Below are 22200 nucleotides of genomic sequence, written 5' to 3' on the forward strand. Positions count from 1 at the left end.
AGAAAAATCAGAGCAGTTAGATAATTTAAAAGTGTATATATATACATTATTTAGAACTTATTTCTCTATCACCTTTTCAGATCTAGACATTAGACATTTTTGATCCAGGGTTAGAAAACCACTATTAAGCTCTGCTTCTTAATGTTGACTTTTCCTATGTGATTCAGAGTACACTGGAGTGTTCAACACCCCTGAATCCCTGATCTAGGACATACAGGTACGAAGCAGAGTAAGAGATGAGAGTGTGAAGTGGTTGGGCAATAGTAGAAAAATGTACAAAACCACAAACCTAGTAACTACCCATAAACTGATTAATTCTTTATTACAGTCTTGAAATTCCTGCTTTCTCAGACTATATAATTCTTCTTTTAAAACAGCAAAAAAATCTAAAGCTGAGAAAAATATAAAAGTAGAATACATATGAAAACTTTTCCTAACTTCTCTTTTCATGGTAAGTTAAAGACTGAACAAAGAAAAGCCAATAAAATAAGAAAATTTTATGGAATAAATATAACTCATAAGTACTAATAATGGTTTCTAGACCAAAGCATTATTATATACTTCAGCACCAAAAATAAATTTTATAAAACATGACTAATATCATGTCAAATTACTGTATATGGTAAATTTGAAAGTGATATAAACTGATATGTCATAATCAATGACCATTAACTGCCCTAATTCTACTGAAAGAAAATATACACTATACAATACAGTCCACATATAGGAAAATCAGAAGTTACAGGTTGGTAGCAGAGCTAACAGAATGGCAAGTCAAAATACCAGAGTCATTGGGTAAAATAAAATCATACCAGGATATCTAAAGTCAGTATCTTACAAAGATGAAAAAATAGCCTGGCACACAGTGGCTCACACCTGTAATCCCAGCACTTTGGAAGGCCAAGGTAGGAGGCAACACAGTGAGATCCTGCCTCTACAAAAAAATTAAAAATTAGCTAGGTGTGGTGGCATGTGCTATAGTCCTAACTATTTAGGAGGCTGAGGTAGGAGGATCACTTGAGATCAGGAGTTGAAGGATGCACTTAGCTATGATGCCACTGCACTCTAACTCAGGGAACAGAGTGAGACTGAAAAAAAAAAAAAAGAAGAAAAAGAAAGAAGAAAAATACCACAAGCAAGCTACTCTAAGAAATCCAATACCTATTAATCTGAGGTAATTCAGATTGTTTTTCCTTACCTAGCCCTAAAATAAAAGCAAGGAACCAGAGAAATCTCTAGTTGAGAATGTTCTCTGTTTTATCTTCTACAACATGGTCAAATTTTCATATGTTGAACTACTGAATACCACCTAAAAAAGTCCAACTTACCGCCAATGCAGATGAATAAAAGCTGAAGATATTCTGCCGAAATTCTTTCAAGGCTTTTTTAAATACAACATCCACTAGTGTATCTTTCTTACTGTCTTCATTATCAAGGTCGTTCATCTGGGGACCAGAAAAGTTTTTATACATCATCAACTAATTGAAGAGAGATGTAAAACATTGAACATGTAGTGTTTCTTTTTTTTTTTTTTTTTTGTAGAGACAGAGTCTCACTTTATGGCCCTCGGTAGAGTGCCGTGGCCTCACACAGCTCACAGCAACCTCCAACTCCTGGGCTTAAGTGATTCTCTTGCCTCAGCCTCCCGAGTAGCTGGGACTACAGGCGAACATGTAGTGTTTCTTAAAGAATGACTGTCCTGAAATTGTAAGCCAGAGGCTATCATGGGACCCAGGTAAAAGTATATATAATCAAACTATTATTACTACTAGATGATTTATTTTTAAGGTCCCCTCCAACACTGTATGAGTCTTAGTTCTGTTAACAGAAAAACAACTCCGGTTTGCAATAACAAGTCTCACCACATATGAAATGTTAACGTGAAACAGAAGTCAATAGTAAAGCCTAAAACCATAAATTCTATCAGTTCGACTAATGCATATTCTATTATTTGTATCTTTCTGGTAAAGAACTTTATGAAGCATCTGTAACCTTGATCTCTAGAAGGCATATCCTGAAATGTACAACCATTCTATAGCCTAAACTGTTCAGAGGCCCAACTCAACAAATAAGCATACCTTTTTCAGAAGAAATTCATCCATGCTTTTTAAGTCACTAGTACTTGCTATGATTTGGACACAGTCATTTTGCCAATGCACAGAATCCAAAGCCACATTGCTGATCTTCACACTTCGCTTGCGCTTAGCCTTTGGAGAAGGCTGTTTGTTCTCTTTGAACTCCTTCCGGCAACTCCCTGGCAGTTCTGGGCTCAAAGGAGGTGTTGGATGATACTGAGGTAATTCTACAATTCAAAACAGAGCATCCTAAAAGACTTAATCAGTGAAAATAGATAATCTTTATCTTTCTTTTCAGTTCTTTTAGTAAATCACTAAAGGAAACATATGCAAATATATGAAAAGCAAAGTAACATTATATGTTTCAGATAGGTAGGCAAAAAATTCAGATTGCACATGAGTACACAAAAATGTATTTAAGAATTATCACTTTTCGGGCGGCGCCTGTGGCTCAACGTGTAGGGCGCCGGTCCCATATGCCGGAGGTGGCGGGTTCAAGCCCAGCCCCAGCCAAAAAAAAAAAAAAAGAATTATCACTTTTCAAAGGGAAATTTATCTAAGTCTGATATTGAAAGCCTGGATGGAAACACCTTGTAGAATATGAACTTAGATCCAAAAGACCTCAACCCCAAAGGAAAAAAAAAGACAGTATACAACTAGCATAGCTGAGGATTAACCCAGTCACAGATTTGCTGCATGTTTGAAAGAACATTTAGCTCTATATACAAGTCCAACAACCAATAGAGTTTGATAATTATTACTATTATTTCTTTACTACAGTCTCAAGTCATGAATGCTTCAGTGATAATATCTGATGATAACCCAGGAACCTGTTAGGGAGCCAGGGAACTCAACCAACTTACATCTGCTTAGGGCTCTTTAGTATTTAGGATTTTCTTATAAATTCCCCAAATAAGTGTCTGAACTTCTAACAGAATTACTGGAGTGAACTGGTTTTGTATGTATATATGTAACACTGAGAAGCACAATTTTTCTCTGCAACTGTTTATACCAGATAAATTAGATTCCAGGCAGTCCATTAGAATCTAGCATTAGACTAATTTTGCTAAAGCCCTAGGTAAAGAGTGAGAATGTTGGCCTCTTTCTCTTTTCACATATGCTTGTTTCTTCAACACGCATGCTCCTTACCCTCTGTCCAATTACCCTCTAATTCCACCTAAAAGCTAATTCTAACAATAAAGAGAAAAGTAGGACCATACATGCTAAATGGCAACTTAGGCAAAAGTTAAGACATAAGCAATCTTAGCTATGATACCAGAATAAAGACTATGAGTTATGAGACATAAATATATTTAAATATTATTTATACACATATAAATAATTTATTAAATATACATAAATATATTTAAACTTAACATCAATCAATTTTAATTCCATAATATAACTTAGATATGTAAGCATTTAATTATTTCATTTAGCAAAGTTGGTGTCTTTGTTGTGATAAAGGAAACTATTACTAAACTATAAACCAATTTTAACATTAAAAACAAGAGCTACCTTAATATAATAAATTTTTACCCAATGAAAAGCTATTATCCTAACTTTCATACATGTCTCCTTATGAATCAAATACAAAATAAAATCTGCTTATAATATAAAATTTCAACTAAAGAGATTTACAGTTTTCTTAGGAATTAGCAGTAAAGAATTTGATTTGGAAAATGAAAAATTTAGAATGACTACTGTTAACCAGGTAAGATATAAGTAACTGATCACCTCAGTAACACAATAGTAAGGAATTTCAAATTTTCCAAACTGAACGCCTAGTATTCACTTTACGTATTACTGGTTTTGTCCACATCAGTTTGTCATCCAATAGGAATAGAGCCACAAGATATAAAGGTAGGGGTCTAGCTACTTCTCCACCAGTCTTTTCTCTGACACACAGAGCTGACAGGTACCTTTGCTCTAGCGTATCCATTCCTATGTGAAGTTTGATGATCTCTCCTCGTCCTTGTATTTTATTCTAGATATGAAAAGTTTTTGCTTACTTACTATAACTGGGTGTAGTCTATCCTTCCCTAAGAAACAATAGCTTTCTTCCTAGAGGTTCTTTCTATTTTAGTCTATGTTGGCTTTTCACTCACATTACTATATACACACCTCTGATGAATATTCCTGTTAAGACAGTGGCATCTTTACATAGGACATAAAAACTCAAACATGCCTGAGAAAAGGGCTTGGTAAGGAGGGATGATCTTCTAATATTGGGAATACTTGAATCCTCAGAGAGTAAATAATTGTATTTAAAAAGGTCAGTTTTCAAAAAAAAAAAAAAAAAAAAAGGTTAGTTTTCTCAACAGTTGGGATACTGTCAAATATTATGGTTCATGACCAGAATGTTAAAGAACTACATTATAAACTGTCGGGGATCTGCTAGACATTGACATATGGTAGGTACTTAATATACAATGCAGTGGTTAAGAACATGGCCTCTGGAGCTGGACTGCCTGGATTCAAATCTCAGCTCTTCCAATTACTATATATGTGTATAAATAAATAACTTCTCTGTGCCTGAGTTTTCTCAGGCACAATAATAACCATGCCAACTTTCAAAAAATTATTCTGAGGTTCAATCAAGTTAATACATGTAACATGCTTACTACAGTGCCTTGTATGGGGTAAGTCTGTTTTTGCTGTTATTATTTGCTGATATTATTACCAATAATATATACATTTGTTAAGTGAAGAGTTTAGAAAATTACTTAAGATTCATAAACATTATTGAGGTGGTGGTAATTTCATTGTTTTATGACACATTCTTGAACTTCTATTATAGGTAGGTGCATGTAACTTTATAATTATTTTTAGTCAAGGAAGGATTTAACAATCCTGGTCCAATCTTATTAGGATTATCTAGCCAATAGGAATGCTGTTATGAATACTATAGGAATAGCAAAGTTTCAGAAAGAATAAATAGAAATTACGATGAACAAAAATTATGAAAACATGCTCCACCCTTTGTCCATTTTTACCATCTGGAAACTGATGAGCTGGAATTACTTCTGAGCCTACAAAGAGTGCTGAACCCTCTGACTGGGTAGCATGTCTCACTCTAGTCATTTTCTTCTCCCCTTGTTTCCCTTTGGCCCAGAATCTCATCTTAGTTCTCTGAGGCCTATTTGAAAAAATAAAGGTAAAAATTAAAATCAGCATGTCCCAGGGATAATATTTACAAATCACTTTAAGCTTCAGAAACCTTTCGTGTTTCTGTATATTAGCTCATTTAACCATTACATTTTAATTCAACCATATTTAATCTTCAATTTCACATTTAAATTTCACCAAGAAGGTAGACAGTTCCCTCATCTTAAATACAGAAATAATAAGACCCCTCCCCCCATTAAATAATTTCCTAAAGTAAAACAGCTACAAAGCAGCTGAACTAGTTTTCCAACTCAAATTCTCTAATTCTCAAATTGGTAATCTTTTCATTCTGGACCCCCATCCAGCTTAGATTTAGTATATATACAATACAACTTAACAACTAAGAAAATACTTTTAAAAAATCATTAATAATCTTACTACTCTAACAGAAAGCTTACTTTTTTGTAATTTCCTTCCAGCCTTTATCCATAATTATACCAATTTTTACATCACTGTAATCATGATACAGATATAATTTTAAATCTTTCCACTCGCCATTATATAATATTAATGTTAAAAGTTAATATTCATATTTCTAAAAGATGAACCATTTCTACACTATTTTGCATTCATGAGCTACCAATTTCATTAATTAACAAAAGCCTACTTATTTGAACACTTTCTCCAGGTACAGGGTTAAGTACTTATATAGATTATCTTATTTAATTATAACAACTTTGCTTTTAATAAACTACTATAATATTATACAAGTGAAAAACTGGAGACTTACACATTAGGTTACTCCCAAGGTTACACAGCAAGTGAGTAACAAAGAACCACACCTACTATACTCTTCTAAGCGCTCAGTCTGTCATCATATAAATCAAAGAAGTACCTTTAGATAACAACAGCTCACATTTAACTGACCACATCTTACATATTCTAACCCTGTGCTAGGAGACTTATTTGCACATTTATTAGTTTGTCCATAAGTATGTTCATTCATTCAATTAAAAAAATAATTTGAGCATTTACCAGGTGACAAGAACTATGCCTTACATGTGATAGCTCTAATTCTCACAACTACCACAGTAAATAGGTATTATTATCCTTATTTTACACATGAGCAATCTGAGTCTTAAAGGGCTGATGGAGATGGAAGTTAAAATCAAGTTTATCTGGTTTTGAAACCATGATTCTCCAGCCTTTTTTTTTTTAAGTAAGCTTATTATTAAACATACAGTCATATATTATAAAGACATATCACTCTGTAAGACATAAACAATAGCATCTTTTTGCCATTCTCATCCCATTTTCTGCTCCCTGGAGGGAACCCTCTTGAATTGATTTAACTGAATCCTCTGAAATTTAACGTGCTTATATTACTATCATACTCATGAGCACAGATAATGATGAAGCATGTTCTACCTACCACTCCTGCCTTATACCCATTATACCCACTATAAACATTATGACCCCAATATAATTATATTCTATCTTTAGTTAATATTCATATTACCTTTAGTAATATATGTTCAGTATTTATTCTATTATGTAAATAATACAGTTGGGACATGTAGTTCTCTAAATAATCTATTTTAGTAACATTTTTCTTTTGGTAGAGACAGGGTCTTGCTCTGTTGCCCAGGTCAGAATGCAGTAGCATGATATAGGTCACTACAGACTATAACTCCTGGCCTCAAGTGATCCTCCCACCTTAGCCTCTCAAAGTACTGGGATTATAGGCATGTGATACCATGCCATGCCAAGAGGTTTCTTATTTTTAATTTGCTAATGAAAATTGCTTTGTTTTTCATTTGCTAACTTTCCTATTAGGTTGTTAAGTACAGAATGTCCAATTTCCTTAAGTACTAAGTTTGACAGAGGGTATCTCTCATATTTCACTTTGACATTTCTTACTGTATTTTTATTGTGAAGGTAGCATTGTTCATCCTAGCAGTGAAGATAGCACATTCCGGCTTATGATTATCTTTCAAATTTTTTTGTAGAGCAATTTTTGTGAAACCACAGATAAGTCAAAAATTCATATTTTTGAATGTGAGTTCTGTCATCAAACCAATGTAACACAGACAGCTTAAAACATCCACAAAGTGTTTGTGAAAGATGTAGCTAATAAACACAAAGTTAAGTCAATGGTTTGAGAAGTTTCATTCTGGTGATTTTAATCTTGAAAATGAGCCACATAGGCAAACTAAAACCAAGGTGGATAATGATGAGCTCAAAGCTGTAGTGGAAGTGAATCTATCTCAACCTACATGTCAATTAGCAGCAAGATCTGAGATTACTATTTCAGTAATATTGGACCATTTAAAATAAATTGGCAACAGAAAGAAGTTGGATAGATGGGTTCTGCATGAATTAAACAAACAAATTGTCTTCAAGCTTGCCTTTCTTTGCTATCATAATACAAAGGTAAACCATTTCTACAATGTATTGTCACATGTGATGAAAAATGGATTCTTTAGGCCAACTGCAAGCATTCAGCACAATGGCTGGATAAAGATGAAGTACCCAAACACAGTCCAAAACCTGATGTTCAACAAAAAAAGCTAATGGTGTCTGTTTGGTGGCCTGGAACTGATACTATACAATACAGCTTAATAAAACCTATTAAATCAATTTCAGTGGACAGCTACTGCAACCAACTGGACAAAATGACGAGGATGCTTGTGATTAAGCAGATGACACTGGTCAACAGAGAAAGACCTATCCTCTTGTAAGACAATACTGTTGCACAAACAACGCTACACAAACTACTAGAAGCTGGACTTGGAAACTCTGTGTCATCCATCATATTCAACAGACCTTGTACCAAATGACTATTACTTCTTCTAGGCTTTGGATAACTTCTTGCAAGAAAAAGTATTTAATTCTCAACAAGTTGTGGAAAATGTCTTTCATGATTTCATCATCACTTGCTCCCCAGGTTTCTTCACTGCTAGCACGAACACACTACCTTTAAAATGGCAAAACTGTGTTGGTAGTTTAGGCACATACTTTGATTAAATGTACTTTTTCATGCAAAATAGTACATTTCATATTTAATAACCTAATACATACAACTTACCTCTAAGTTTTCCCTACTTGTGTAGGTCTCCTCTCAATATGTTTAAGTGTATTAGGTACTCTACTAGTTTTATCTTCTTGAAGAAATCTCAGCCTGACCCTCCTAACATGCTCTGATCTGGAATAGTTTCCCAAATCGCTTACTTTGCAGCTATCATTTGCAAAGCCACTCTCATTGTCACAGTGGAGACTGTTTTGTTCCTTTCATTTCATACGGACATGTCTTTTGGGTATGGGTTTCTTTTCATCCATTATGTTGGATACTCAGTGGGCCCTTCCAATCTAGATACTCATATCCACCAGTTCTGTGAAATTTGGTTGAATTACTTTTTTAATAATTTGCTCCTCTCCATTTCCTTGGGTCTATCTTTCCAGAGCTCTTATCATTGTGCCACTATATCTCCTGAACTGATCCTGTTATTCCTATTTCTTCATCTTTTTGCTCAGTATTCTGAGACATGTCCTCAACTTTCCTTCCAATCCTTCTGTGCTGCTCCTTTATGCTATCACGTTTTATTTTCAAAAGTTCTATTATGAATGTTTCTTATGTACCCTGTTTGGTTTCATGGATACAATAATACTTCTGCTGAAAGTCTTCTGACAGTTGTTATTTATTTGTCTTGAAGTCTTATATCCCCTGCATAGTTTATTTCTTCCCAGTTATATTTTATCTGTTAGTTTGGCTTTCTTCAAAATAAGGTTATTTCCTTAAATGTGTGGTCACCACTGGTACCTGCTTAAAGGTAAAAGTAGCATTTACAAAAAAGATGTTTGGATGCCCTAGTGTGCTTTGGTGGGATTTTTAAACTACAGTCTTCCTTATAGGGTTATCTTGCTGGTTGATGTTGCAGGGAGAGCCCCTGATAGTAATATGTGTATCTTTAGGTTTTTGCTTGAAAGTTTGGACAAAAGTCCCAAAAACTCTTTGAACCACTTGCTAAAAGAATATGGGAAATGTGGGAACTGAGCAAAGAAAGGGAGCTGAGAAACACTGATATTCAGTATCTAAACAGTCAGTGAATCTCCTTTTTCCAAATGTGTACTCCAGTCTTCAACTACATCGAGTAAATTCTAAGTTCAGAAATTTTTGTTTTATACTTGCCAAAGAATAAATTTGCTTTCTGATACGATTGGGGAGAGTCAGTCAGCTAGATACTTCAGCTTTACTCAGCTGGTTTAGGATTCAGCTTTGTCTTATCAATTAAGATTTTTAAAACTTAAAGTCTATTTACACATTTCAGATTCCATAATTTTATTATGGATGTCTCCATTTCTAATGTTTTTTTTTTTTTTTTTTTTAAGGGGAGAGCTGTTTTGGCTTTTTCATTTTAGCAATTTTAGGGGAGGAAGTAGAAATTATGCACACATATTTAAGCTGCTATCTCCAGGTATAAGCTCTTTTGCTTTGTATATCTTATTTCTCAGCATTTGATTTCCAGTATCATCAGCTCTGGATTTTGGTTACCTTGGATTATGTTTCTATAGCATGAAGAAAGTTGTCTTCAATTAGGTTAACGAACCAGAAAAGTTTCAACATGACATTGAACTTTGTAGTGAAGGCTCAAATGCTTACAAAGCATAAGAAGAGACAAAAATATTTATTTAAAAAGTAAAAATGCCATCAAGCTCTCTTCTGAAGAGAGAATTATTTCCTGAAAGTCCTTTCCATTTCCATTTCTAAAATACTTAGCTCAGAACAAAATCCGACTTGAAAGGTGAAACATATTTTCAGTCTTATCTGGTCGAATCTTCCTTTTCAACAAAAGACCACAAGTCATATAATCACTTAAGAATTTCTACCCCAAATTGTACTGCTAGGCATAGAGGGAGATAAAGCTCATTATATTGAAGGGAGCCAGAATGTGTCACCCCAAAATATGCCTATCTGACACAAATTATTTTTTAAGCTGAAGGCAATTGAGCAGTAGAGGCAGAAAAGCTCTGTGCCCTCTCCTATTTGCCTAAAAGCAGGACATAAGTTTGTAAAGGTGTCCTACTCTCCCCTTTCTTCCAGGAAGGGTAGAAGTTAGTCACTGGTGATAGCTGTTTACTCTTATCAACTAGAGGACAACATCAGAGGAACCTACAAATAAACATTACTCCATTAATTTACTCCATAAATTTACCCTCCCACAGTTTTCCTACCTTTGGACCTAAAACTGCTTTTCTTTGTCTTATAACTTCTCCAAAATTTAATATTCTTTGTTGAAGACAATATATAAGCCAGACTCCTAAACCATTACTTTGGGTTAATTTTCTCCTGCATGATGTGTATTACATGTACTTATTTTTCACATGTTAATCTATTTTTTGTTGTAGGAGTTTGTACCAACTATGAACTTACAAAGGTTGGGGAAAACTTTCTTTTCTCACTTTAATAAATCTCTGTTGTGCTTGTATACTTCTTGAAAAATTGAAAAATGAATTTAATCTCAAAAGTGGCTTTCTTATGAATTATGGCTTTAAAAAGGCGTAGTATTTTATAGCCAATTACTAAATAAAATTATAATATTCCTATTAATTCTGTGTATACTTTATACCTTATGTTCAAATCTGAAGCCTTCTGTCTCACTGTCAACTTCGTAATCTCTCCTTGAGACATAGTTTTATGAAGCTTTGCTTGTTGATCAACTGAAGAAAATCGCTGTGAAGTCTGTAGTAATTACAAATGGGAAAGACTTGAAAATCAAGTAAATACATGATTGCACTGTAATTAAAACTGAGGTTACAGAATTATTTGAGCTGTTAAAAATACATAAAACATAATCATATTATTCAGAGATTCACTGGAATAACAGAACCTACTGAAAACTACAGTAATCTGGAAGGAGGAGGACTAGGTCAATGAATATGCTAAATATCAGTTAATATTTTCTGATGGTTTATAATAAAGAATCTCAAATAAAAAGGTAAGGAAAAATGTCAAAACCAGTTATAAAGATACAGACAAAAGACAGAGGGTCAGATAAATGTGGAACACTAAGTGTTGTCTTTCAAACCTTTTATTTGTCCCAAAAGGTGGTTATTTTTATGATTTAACTTGCTATTATATTGTTCTTAGATGCAGTCAGTCAAAAATTTAAAAGAGCTAGAATAAATGAAGAATACAGAAAACCTAAAAGACTAAAGAATAAAAGAATATTATCATCATTAGAAGTCAAAATTATAAACAATTTACAAATCTATCAAAGTGGGACCGGAATTTTTCTTTCTTTTTTTTTTTTTTTTTTTTTGTAGAGACAGAGTCTCACTTTATGGCCCTTGGTAGAGTGCCATGGCATCACACAGCTCACAGAAACCTCCAACTCCTGGGCTTAAGCGATTCTCTTGCCTCAGCCTCCCGAGTAGCTGGGACTGCAGGCGCCCACAGCAACGCCCAGCTATTTTTTGGTTGCAGTTCAGCTGGGGCCGGGTTTGAACCACCACCCTCGGTACATGGGGCCGGAGCCTTACCGACTGAGCCACAGGCACCGCCCAATGGGACCTGAATTTCAATTGCAATTCTTATACCATCTGTTCACAAAGTGACCTTCTAAAGAAAATCCCACTCTGAAGGGAGAATTTCTTATTACCTATTCAAGTGATTTCCCACTATTTCATTTTCCTATAGTTAAAAAATCCTTTCTTTTGCCTTTTGGTCTACTTGACTATGGCCTTATCCACAGAAAGAGAAAATATTCTGAGTTGTTAAAATTCAAAGAACAGATTTCTGTTCTGGCAAAGATGGAATAAAAAGGACGTGGTTGGGCGGTGCCTGTGGCTCAACGAGTAGGGCGCCGGCCCCGTATGCCGGAGGTGCTGGGTTCAAACCCAGCCCTGGCAAAAACTGCAACCAAAAAAAGAAAAAAAATGTATAAATAAACATATACCTATACATCCGAACAATCTGAAAATATTAAAAAATGCATTAAAAAAAAAGGACGTGGTTTATCCTCTTTCCTAAAACAAAACTTGGCAAAATATTAAGAAACAACAGTTTTCAAGACAATGGAAAGCTATCCTTGGGAGGTGGGTAACAAAGGAAGTGTGTCCTACACCTGCCCCAGCTTACTTTCATGAGATAGTTTATAGGTTGTGACACATAGAGGAGGAACCCAAGTGAAACTCAGCAGATCCCCTGAGATGAACACATGAAGCTGACAGTCCAAAGTGACCAGAGACCAAAAGACAGAGTCCCAGCTACTTGGGAAGCTGAGGCAGGAGGATCACTTAAGCTCAGGAGTTTGAGGTTGCAGTGAGCTATGATGATGCCTCTGAACTCTAGCCTGGTGACAGAGCAAGACAAGTGAAGAAGAGAAGAGGAGGAGAGAAAGAGAGAAGAGAGGGAGAAAAAAAAAAAGAAGTCAGGGCTCAGCGCCTGCAGCTCAAGCAGCTCAAGCAGCTAAGACACCAGCCACATACACCAGAGCTGGCAGGTTCGAATCCACCCCAGGCCTGCCAAACAACAATGACAACTACAACCAAGAAATAGCCGGGCATGTGGCAGGCGCCTATAGTCCCAGCTACTTGGGAGGCTGATAAAAGAGAATGGCTTAAGCCCAGGAGTTGGAAGTTGCTGTGAGCTGTGATGTCACAGCACTCTACCCAGGGCGACACCTTAAGGCTCTATCTCAAAAAAAAAAAAAAAGTCAGTAATAGCACCTGTGCTCTCAGCCAGAAAATATAACTTTATGATTCCTATGATACTGGGCAAAGTATTCAGATAATCTTGCCTCAATAATCAAGAATAATTAGCCCCAGACTGAGTACTTTTTGAACCTAATCAACCTTAGAAAGACCTGAAAAGACCAAAGATCAAAGAAAAAAGCTCTTAAATACTATTGGAAAGTAACAGTCTAAAAAAACATTAATTGGGAGATTTTATAACCTTTGTATTAACCTGGATGGAAGTGGAACACATTATTCTTAGTAAGGCATCACAAGAATGGAGAAGCATGAATCCTATGTACTCAATTTTGATCTGAGGACAATTAATGATAATTGATGACACAGTGGGGGTGGGGAAGGGGAGAGCAGAGAGAGAAAGAAGTAGGGAAGGGTGGGGGAAAGGAAGAGCAGAGAGAGGGAAGAAGGGAGGAGGTGGGGTCTTGGTGTGCGTCACACCTTTTGGGGGCAAGACACAATTGTAAGAGGGAATTACCTAACAAATGCAATCAGTGTAACCTGGTTTCTTGTACCCTCAATGAATCACCAACAACAAAAATTAAGTGAAAACAAAAATATCCACAAAAACTACCTTGAACAAGGCAAAATTGACAATGTTAGGTAAAAATGTAACTATGCTGTTTCCCCGAAAATAAGACAGTGTCTTATTTTAAGGTGTGCTCCTAAAGATGCATTAGGTCTTATTTTCAGGGGACATCTCATCTTTCCTGTAAGTAGGTCTTATTTTTGGAGGCTGTCTTATTTTCGGGAAAACAGGGTAGGCATGCAAAGAAGTAGGAAGATATAATACACACTGAGGAAAAAAATAATCCATTTATACCGACTCAAAACTGACACAAATATTATTGAATTAGAAGGAGGACACTGAAACAGTAATTATATCTGTATAACTGAACTAGAAGATAATAAAAAGAATCAAATCAAACTTCTAGGGATGAAAATGTCAATGTCTGAAATGGAAAAAATATACTAGATAGGACTACAGAATAAAAAGTGACGTGAAGACATCTTCATGCCGGAAGAGTTAGGTGACTTCTTCTTGGGCTGGACATCTGCGACTTTCTCTTCTGACCAGCATTTCTCATGCTTTCACGAGGTAACAGGACCTTAACTACTTCTGCAAAAATCCCTTTAAAACAGAAATTACATTCGTGTCTGATTAAACAACTGAGAGAGGGTGTGTTTCAGTAGGGATGGGAATCTTGTGAGACCATATTAGAATTCTTCCTACCACAGAACACACATTATATATAATAATATCATAAGAAGGTCTAGAATAGTGGTTGCTTCAGAAGGTGAAGTTGAAGGGGCACTGACAACTAGAAACTTAAGAATTTTGAGGTCATGGCAATCTTGAAAGGAGTGATTATGTAGTTGTACGTATACGTAAAAAATGATCAAATTGTACACTGAAGATCTGTGCATTTCACTATATGTATTATAAGCCTCAATTATAATACTAACAAAGGTCAGGATTAGGCCAATAATATGAGCTCTCATGAGCAATCTAAACATCATAAAAAGAGATATGGTCCCTAATGTGATGCAACAGGACATATTACCATCCACAAAAAATTAAACGCTGGGCGGCGCCTGTGGCTCAGTCGGTAAGGCGCCGGCTCCATATACCGAGGGTGGCGGGTTCAAACCCGGCCCCGGCTGAACTGCAACCAAAAAATAGCTGGGCGTTGTGGCGGGTGCCTGTAGTCCCAGCTACTCGGGAGGCTGAGGCAAGAGAATCGCTTAAGCCCAGGAGTTGGAGGTTGCTGTGAGCTGTGTGACGCCATGGCACTCTACCGAGGGCCATAAAGTGAGACTCTGTCTCTACAAAAAAAAAAAAAAAATTAAACCCAAGTACTCCCAATGTATATGGATATTTGTCCCATGTTTCCTGTAAATTGGCATGTCACTTAAAACGATAACAAAACAGTTACAATCAATAAAATCCAGAAATGTGTGATACTCAACAGAATGAATGACCCCATTTCCTCAACAAATAAATTGCTAGAGGGAAAAAGAAAAAGGAGGTAGGGAAAATTCATCCATTGAGAGTGTCTTAAAAACAATTTCTACAAAGCTAAAAATAATGGAAGTTGCCAAAACACAAATAAATATCATGATATAGTCTCAAAATTTAATTCAAAACCATCCTGGCTGAGCATTACAGGAGAAAAAAAAAGCAGAACAAAAATAAAACTACACAGAACTTACCCTTACAACATAACTAGAAAGAAGAGAGCACACAAACTTCAAATTACCTGTAGATTATCTGTAGAAAAATAATCCTAGCAAGCTCTCTCTCACATTCCTACTGCATGCTCTTTCACAGACCGAATGCAATCCAAGAAAAATTATGCAAAAGAAAAAAGAGTAAAACTAGCAACAGGATTAGGGTTTATCTAAAAATCACTGCCAGAAAAAGGAGACCCACCTTAATTGTGGAAATACAAAAGATTATTCTAGATTAGTGAAACGACTAAAAATGAATGTGAAACGAGGTGGCATAAAAAACATAGCTTCAGGGGGAAAAGAAGGTAAAAAGGAAAAAGTGCCCTTTGGAGACTGGATAATGAAAAGAAAAAGAAGCAGAAGATAGGAATTTAGAATACAGCAAGGCAAAAGAAAACCAAAAATACTGGAGGACATACAACATTGCTTCCACCAATACTAAAAGAAAAACAAAAACAGGCCATTCATTAACGAAACTGTATTTCTTTGATAAAAGAGGAAGTTCTTGAATTTGTTATCTTGTAAACCATCCCACATATACACAAAATGAATAAATTAAAATACACAAAGTCTATAAAAAGCCATAATCAATAAAGTAAATGAATACCAAACGAGAATCAAAATAAATCAATTGATTAACCCCAGCCCCTTACTAAAGAAAATAGCAACTCTCAAATGAATTGAATCTCCTCATATACCATAAACCTTCCATAGCTGACTACCTCCCTACATTGACCACCTCCTTTAAGGGTCTCATGCTCCCAAATTTGGTAACTCAAGGGGTTGTTTTGAGACTAAAAGTAACACAGACTTACCCCTACCTTAACCCCAACCCACAGAAAAGCTTGCTGCCTTATCTCTATAACAAGGCAGATCTGAGCAAGTACTCTTCTGTCTTCTTAGTTTGGCCAAATCAAATAGACCTCACTCTATCTCTAAGCACTGGTGTCACTGGGTTTGGCGTTAGCTGTGAATCAAGTTTTATAACATTAACTTACAAGATGTCCAAGGGAGAAAAAGCACAAATGAAAATTTAAAGGGAATTGAATAAAGGCAAAAAAATAATAAAGAATATGAAAGTGATATAATGAAAAAAGTATAAAGGTCCAGAGGTGACCGAAATGGAAGGCATGCAAAACAGAAAAAATACACATGTAATTAGAGTCCCTAAAAGAAAAAAAAAAACCCAAAACTATGGAACATAACTAATATTTAAAACTATAATTAATATAACATTTAAAAAATAAAGCAAGATCAAAATTTACATACTAAAAGCACTTAATAGGTATGTGGGATAATTAATCTGTAATGATCAACTGAAGATATACCCTAAAGTAGAAATATAAAGGAAAAATTCTGAATGCTTCCAATCTAAAAGATCAAGAACTTACAAAACCAAGAGAAACAGACTTTATATATATTTAAATATATAAATCATAATAACAATAAAATAGCATTTTAGGAAAACACGGGGGGGGGGGGGGAGTGTGAAGCAAGGATTTTATATGTAGCCAAAATGCTCCATTTAAGCATCAAGGGTATAGAAAGAACTCAGGAAATTCTGTATCTATGAACTCTTTGGAAAAGCTGCATATGACCAAGGGATAAATACTAAAGCCCCAACCAACTAGATCTCGGATGAAAACAAAGGTGGGAGCTATGGTAAAAACAAACAAACAAACGAACTAACAACCCAAAAAGCTAAAATTATGTGTTCTGACAAAATAAAAATAAAAGCCTTAAAAACAACAGTAGAAGGGTTAGAAAACAGAGTAGAATAATTCAGTTCTAGTTGTATCATGACAGGTGGAACTAAAGGATACTAGTCATTAAAAACTAACCAGAGAATATTTGGTTAAATAAAAACAATAGTGGACTAAAAGCATTTTTAAAAGTTATATACAAAGATAAGTAACCAGCAGATTAACATGACAATGTTTCCTGAATATCAAAAGAAATTTAAAAAATAAGAGAGCAAGAAAAATGTATAACATAAACTTAGCGAATTTAAAGTAATATAATAACATAAAATAATAAAAAGGAACTGAGACTGAAACTATAGGTTATTTCAACAAATATGAACAGACTTAATTCACCTAAGAAAAATACTGTACAGTACAACTATACTGCACAGAAAACATAATACCTAAAACAAAAAGATCTATAAAAGCAAAAAATTAAAAGGATAAGCACAAGTTTACTAGGCAAACAGAAATACTAACAATAAGAAAACAGTCTTTGATACTGAGTAGAATTTAAGCAAAAAGTATTTAGATGCCAAAGACTGCTTTATAATACTAAAAGCTAACATTCACAGTGAATAACAGAAAATTATAGCACACCATTCTCCCCATAGGACAGATCAGTGTACAAAAATAATTATACAGAAGACAGATAACATAATCAATAGGGTAGAGATTTTGAGTCTATTTTCAAACTATTCTTAGAGTAGAGAATACAACTTCTTTGCAAATACACATGGCACATTCACAAAAACTGATCACATATTAGGTAACAAACAAAAAATCAGAAAATTTCATCAAATAGATTACAAATACTCTCTGATTATAACAAAATAAAACTAGAAATTAATAAAATTTTTAAAAGGCTCCCTCTGAAAATTAAAAAAAATGCTTACTAAGCAGGTCTTGGGGACAAAAAGAAACAAATTGAAATAAAATATTTTCTAAAAAAAAGTAATAAAAACATCATATATTAGAATCAATTATTTTCCTTTGTTTAGATAATGGCATGTCTAGGTTAATTTCTGAGACAGTGGGAGATGCTTGTGGATGAGACTCAATCATATCCTATATGACTGGATACATAAAAAGTCAGAGTGAAAGGAAAGAAAACAGTAACTCCACACCAATGGAAACCAACCAAAATGAGAATATTGAAATGACTGATAAGGAATTTCTAATATGAATTGTAAGAAAGCTCAATGAATTACAAGAGAAAACAGAAACCAACACACACACAAAAACCCACAAACTAAACGCAGGAAATAAAGAAGTGAGAGCAGGTTGGGGGGATAATGAGACAGTTTTACTATGCTGCAAGTAAACGCAAGTAAATTCTGGAGAGTACTTTGGCGGTCATACCCATAAAGATGATTGTTTTAAGTCTGGGAAATAATAGAAGAAACTGTATAGGAAAAAGTATAATGTTTCCTATACTAATCCTACAAATATGGGATAGGAATTATTTCATTAACCTACTTACCATCCAGAAGACTGAGAGACTAAAACTGAAAGCTACTTTAAAAATATTGCTTAGCAGGACATGTCCTTCTCCTTAGGTAAATGCCAACATAGTGGGTTAAGAATGGAGTGAAAGCAGCACACAGAGACTAAACAGTTACTCAAATGGCAGCGTTTGAAGAAAGAGGTCTAAAAACACCAAAGTCATCTAAGGAGGGAAACTACTATACTTGTCTCTCTTATCACATAGCAGGTAACAACTGATCAATTCACCATCTCAAGAGGTAATGGTTTACAAAATCTCCTTCCGGTAATTAACTTATAATTATCTTTATCCCATTAAATTAGTTAACAGCTGGAAAATCAGATGTCCATTTCTTTGAAAATTTATGACATACTTCTTTTTTTGTAGAGACAGAGTCTCACTGTACCGCCCTCGGGTAGAGTGCCGTGGCGTCACACGGCTCACAGCAACCTCTAACTCTTGGGCTTACACGATTCTCTTGCCTCAGCCTCCCGAGCAGCTGGGACTACAGGCGCCCACCACAACGCCTGGCTATTTTTTTGTTGCAGTTTGGCCGGGGCTGGGTTTGAACCTGCCACCCTCGGCATATGGGGCCAGCGCCCTACTCACTGAGCCACAGGCGCTGCCCGACATACTTCTTAAGAAATAATAACAGAGTGATAGAATCACCTCATTCAGGAAAAAAAAAAACACACAATAAAAAACCATACAGGTTTAAAAATCCATGTGCCCAGAAAATCAAACCCATTTAAAATTTGAATTTTAAGAATGCAGTAGATTCCATTTAGAGACAATAAATCTTCATCTTTGCAACATTATATGTTAGAACATAGCATATTTTCAAGGTAAACAAAGAAACACATCTTAAAATTGTTCCCTCCCTCCCCCAAACCCAATAAGTATCTACTGGCATATTCTAGAAAGCAAAGCTTCTTCATGCAAGTGTCCACCAGAAACAAGCACCACCACCTATTCCTAAAATAACTAGTGATGAAAGAGAAGGAAAGTGAGAAAGCTGGAGGTGACTAACGCATTGGTCAGGGAGGTGCTCTACAACTACTGGCATGCAGTGGCCCTCAAGCAGGTGAACAGAGGCTAGATTAGAACACCAAAAAGAGCAGAACGCTCCCAGCAGAAATCCCAACTTCCTGGTTCATTTCAGCAAAAGTTCCCAATGTGAAAGAATTCTACCACCAAAAGGACGAAGGGTTGTTAACAGAGGAAACTCTCAGGAACAAAACAGCATTTGTAAATGTGAAGTTCTTGCACAACCAATAAATGTACGTATACTAGATAAAGCAGTACTTGTTCAATTACATAATTTCACATTTAACTACTATTCATGTATGTAACAGGATACATTTCATTATTTATCATTCAAATACAGGGCACGGCCAAAATGGAGTTATTTTATTCTACACTGAAGAAATTTTAGTTGTAATTATATATATTAACAGATAGACATGCTGTTTCCAAATTCTATAAGCCTAATGTTTGGCTCATGTTAATGACTCATTTATCTATCAAGGAATTTGTCCTGCATTTCTGTGTTTTTCTTGTTTTTTTTTTTTTTTTTTTTTCCATAGAACACCATCATTACCATTTAAAAAGTGCATCTACGGGGGCAGCGCCTGTGGCTCAAGGAGTAGAGCGCAGGCCCCATATACAGGAGGTGGCCGGTTCAAACCTGGCCCCAGCAAAAAAAAAAAAGTGCATCTACCTCCAAGAACAGACAATGATAGTCTGATGGAAATTAGGAAGAATTTTAATTAACTATGTCTTTGACACACTTCAAATAGGTTATAATAATTAAATGAGAAAAGATTTAGCCAGTCAAATAAAGACCATCCTAAAAATTTTCTCCCATAATAAATACACACTGAAGAAGGACATTAGAGAGTCAACTTAGAGATATATATATGGAAATAAAACATCATTTCCCTCTACTTTATCAGATAAATGTTTTACTTCACATTAGACATGGAGGACCTTCACTGAATATTTTTACAACAATTCTAAAGTGAAATTCTTTCTTGAATATATCCATAAATAAACTCATGTTTGTTAAATTTATAAAGAGGATACTAAAAAGGCATATATATTTTAAGAAAAAAACTGTATTGATAAGTAATACTCAATATATATCAATAACGAAGGATGAATACAAGTCATGTTTGTAATCACAGAGGTCAAATGTGACTTAAGTATTATAATTTTAATAGAGTTTTTTCCTTTCTTAAAATGTGAATGCATTTTTTGGTATCCTCTGTATATAGTGTAGACATAAAATCTGTGTACAATTTAAAATAGTTGTAAATTGCACACAAATTTTATGTCCACCCTATAAATCTCATTTTGGCTGAGATGATAAGGTTAAATTCTTAGTTATTCAAACACAATTCCAATGACATAATTTGTGATCAATACAAAATCATATTACTTACAGCCTTTTATCTGGCTGTGTTGGTTCAGGGAGACTCATGTTTTCCTTGCTCAATTTTTTAAAATTCATGTTTAGTTTCTATTCTTGAAAAATAGTGGGGTATATTTAAAGGCAAATAAAAAAAAAGTAGAAGTATGTATAATTTCAGCTGAAAGCTACTGGATTTATTAAACATATGCCCTATTTTATAGACTAGGTAGGGGTCAAGAAACTATTGCCAACAAGTCAAATATAGGCCACTGCCTGTATTCTGAAATTTTATTAGAAAACAGCCATGCTCATTTGTTCCGTGGCTGCTTTCACACTATAGTGATTGAGTTAAATAGCTACAAAAGAGAAAGTATAATCCATAAAGTCTAAAATATTTATTACCTGGCTCTTTATACAAAAAAATGTAAGGACTAAGGGAACCTTTTAAGATGCAGCATGGAATATTGCTACATTAGTGCTAAGTTAACCTTAACTATGCCTAATTTATGATTTGACTGTACTGTTAAAGTGCCCTTTGAGTGCTATTAAAGTAAGGTTTAGCTTTAGTTGCTGTGTTCACTGAGGTTTCCCATGTACAAACCTTTACATGGGAAGAAGCTGTGAAGGTTAGCTTTAGATTAGCAAAGACTATTCCCATCAGATTTGCTTGCTGTCTATTTTTCTTATATTGCTATAAAATTACCATTTCGGAGTCACTGTGAGAGGCCTGACCCAGGCTGGGTACAGGACCTCGCTCAGAGTGAGAAGCTTGGTCAAGGGAGAGAAGGGGCTCAATAAGGTCATCGTAATCATCTTCCTCTGTATCCCCCTCCCCATCGGCAAAAGTACCTCTAGTCAAGAAATCGGAGCGCGTCCGCGCCATTCGAGCTTTCTTTTTATGGGCTGGTCTGGCAACCTGCTTGACCAAATGATAAAACAAATAACACAATAATGTTTTGTTTTGTTTCGGAGATGATGCCAATGAAAGACATCAGAGGGCTCATGAATTTCTTGAAACATCCCTCCACCCCACAGTGCCCTTTCTACCAGTAGAAGTGACAGAGATGACCAAAAAGAATCTGTACACATTACTCTGGACAAGGGATAGAATGGAAGTTAAATTTACACTATTCTGCTCCACAGCCAAGGAAGTCATCCTTCACTGCCATAAGTCAACAGAATCACTTGCATAAAATGCCTTCTTTTTCTTAGGAACGTCTTTTTGGTAAATATAATATGGGTTTTTAGGTACCATTCCCTGCCTGAAGTATGCTTTCCTAATTATGATAGGCTTCTGTTAAAAGCTCAGTTTTCTCTAAAAGGATTTGGAAGCAAATGGCTAGATGAAGTGCTCTACCTACAAGATTAATAATTTCCAAAATAGTGTGTATTTAT

At 35.1% G+C, this 22200-nt stretch overlaps 1 protein-coding gene across 7 annotated transcripts in view; it reads right to left on the minus strand.

Annotated features, from left to right (window-relative positions):
• The window catches only part of MYO9A (myosin IXA), a 257885-nt gene that overhangs the window by 52865 nt on the left and 182820 nt on the right, over positions 1–22200 (minus strand). For 3 of the 7 annotated variants that reach the window (XM_053594279.1, XM_053594280.1, XM_053594278.1), the window contains 5 exons: positions 21509–21724; positions 10811–10923; positions 5072–5214; positions 2079–2302; positions 1329–1445 (listed from right to left, as the gene is read on the minus strand). In XM_053594279.1, the coding sequence (XP_053450254.1) occupies positions 1329–1445; positions 2079–2302; positions 5072–5214; positions 10811–10923; positions 21509–21724 (813 nt within the window). The remainder of the gene's footprint in view (positions 1–1328; positions 1446–2078; positions 2303–5071; positions 5215–10810; positions 10924–21508; positions 21725–22200) is intronic. The other 4 variants (XM_053594283.1, XM_053594282.1, XM_053594284.1 and 1 more) reach the window with 2 other exon arrangements.

Source organism: Nycticebus coucang, chromosome 6, assembly GCF_027406575.1.
Source record: "Nycticebus coucang isolate mNycCou1 chromosome 6, mNycCou1.pri, whole genome shotgun sequence".
Lineage (NCBI taxonomy): Eukaryota > Metazoa > Chordata > Mammalia > Primates > Lorisidae > Nycticebus > Nycticebus coucang.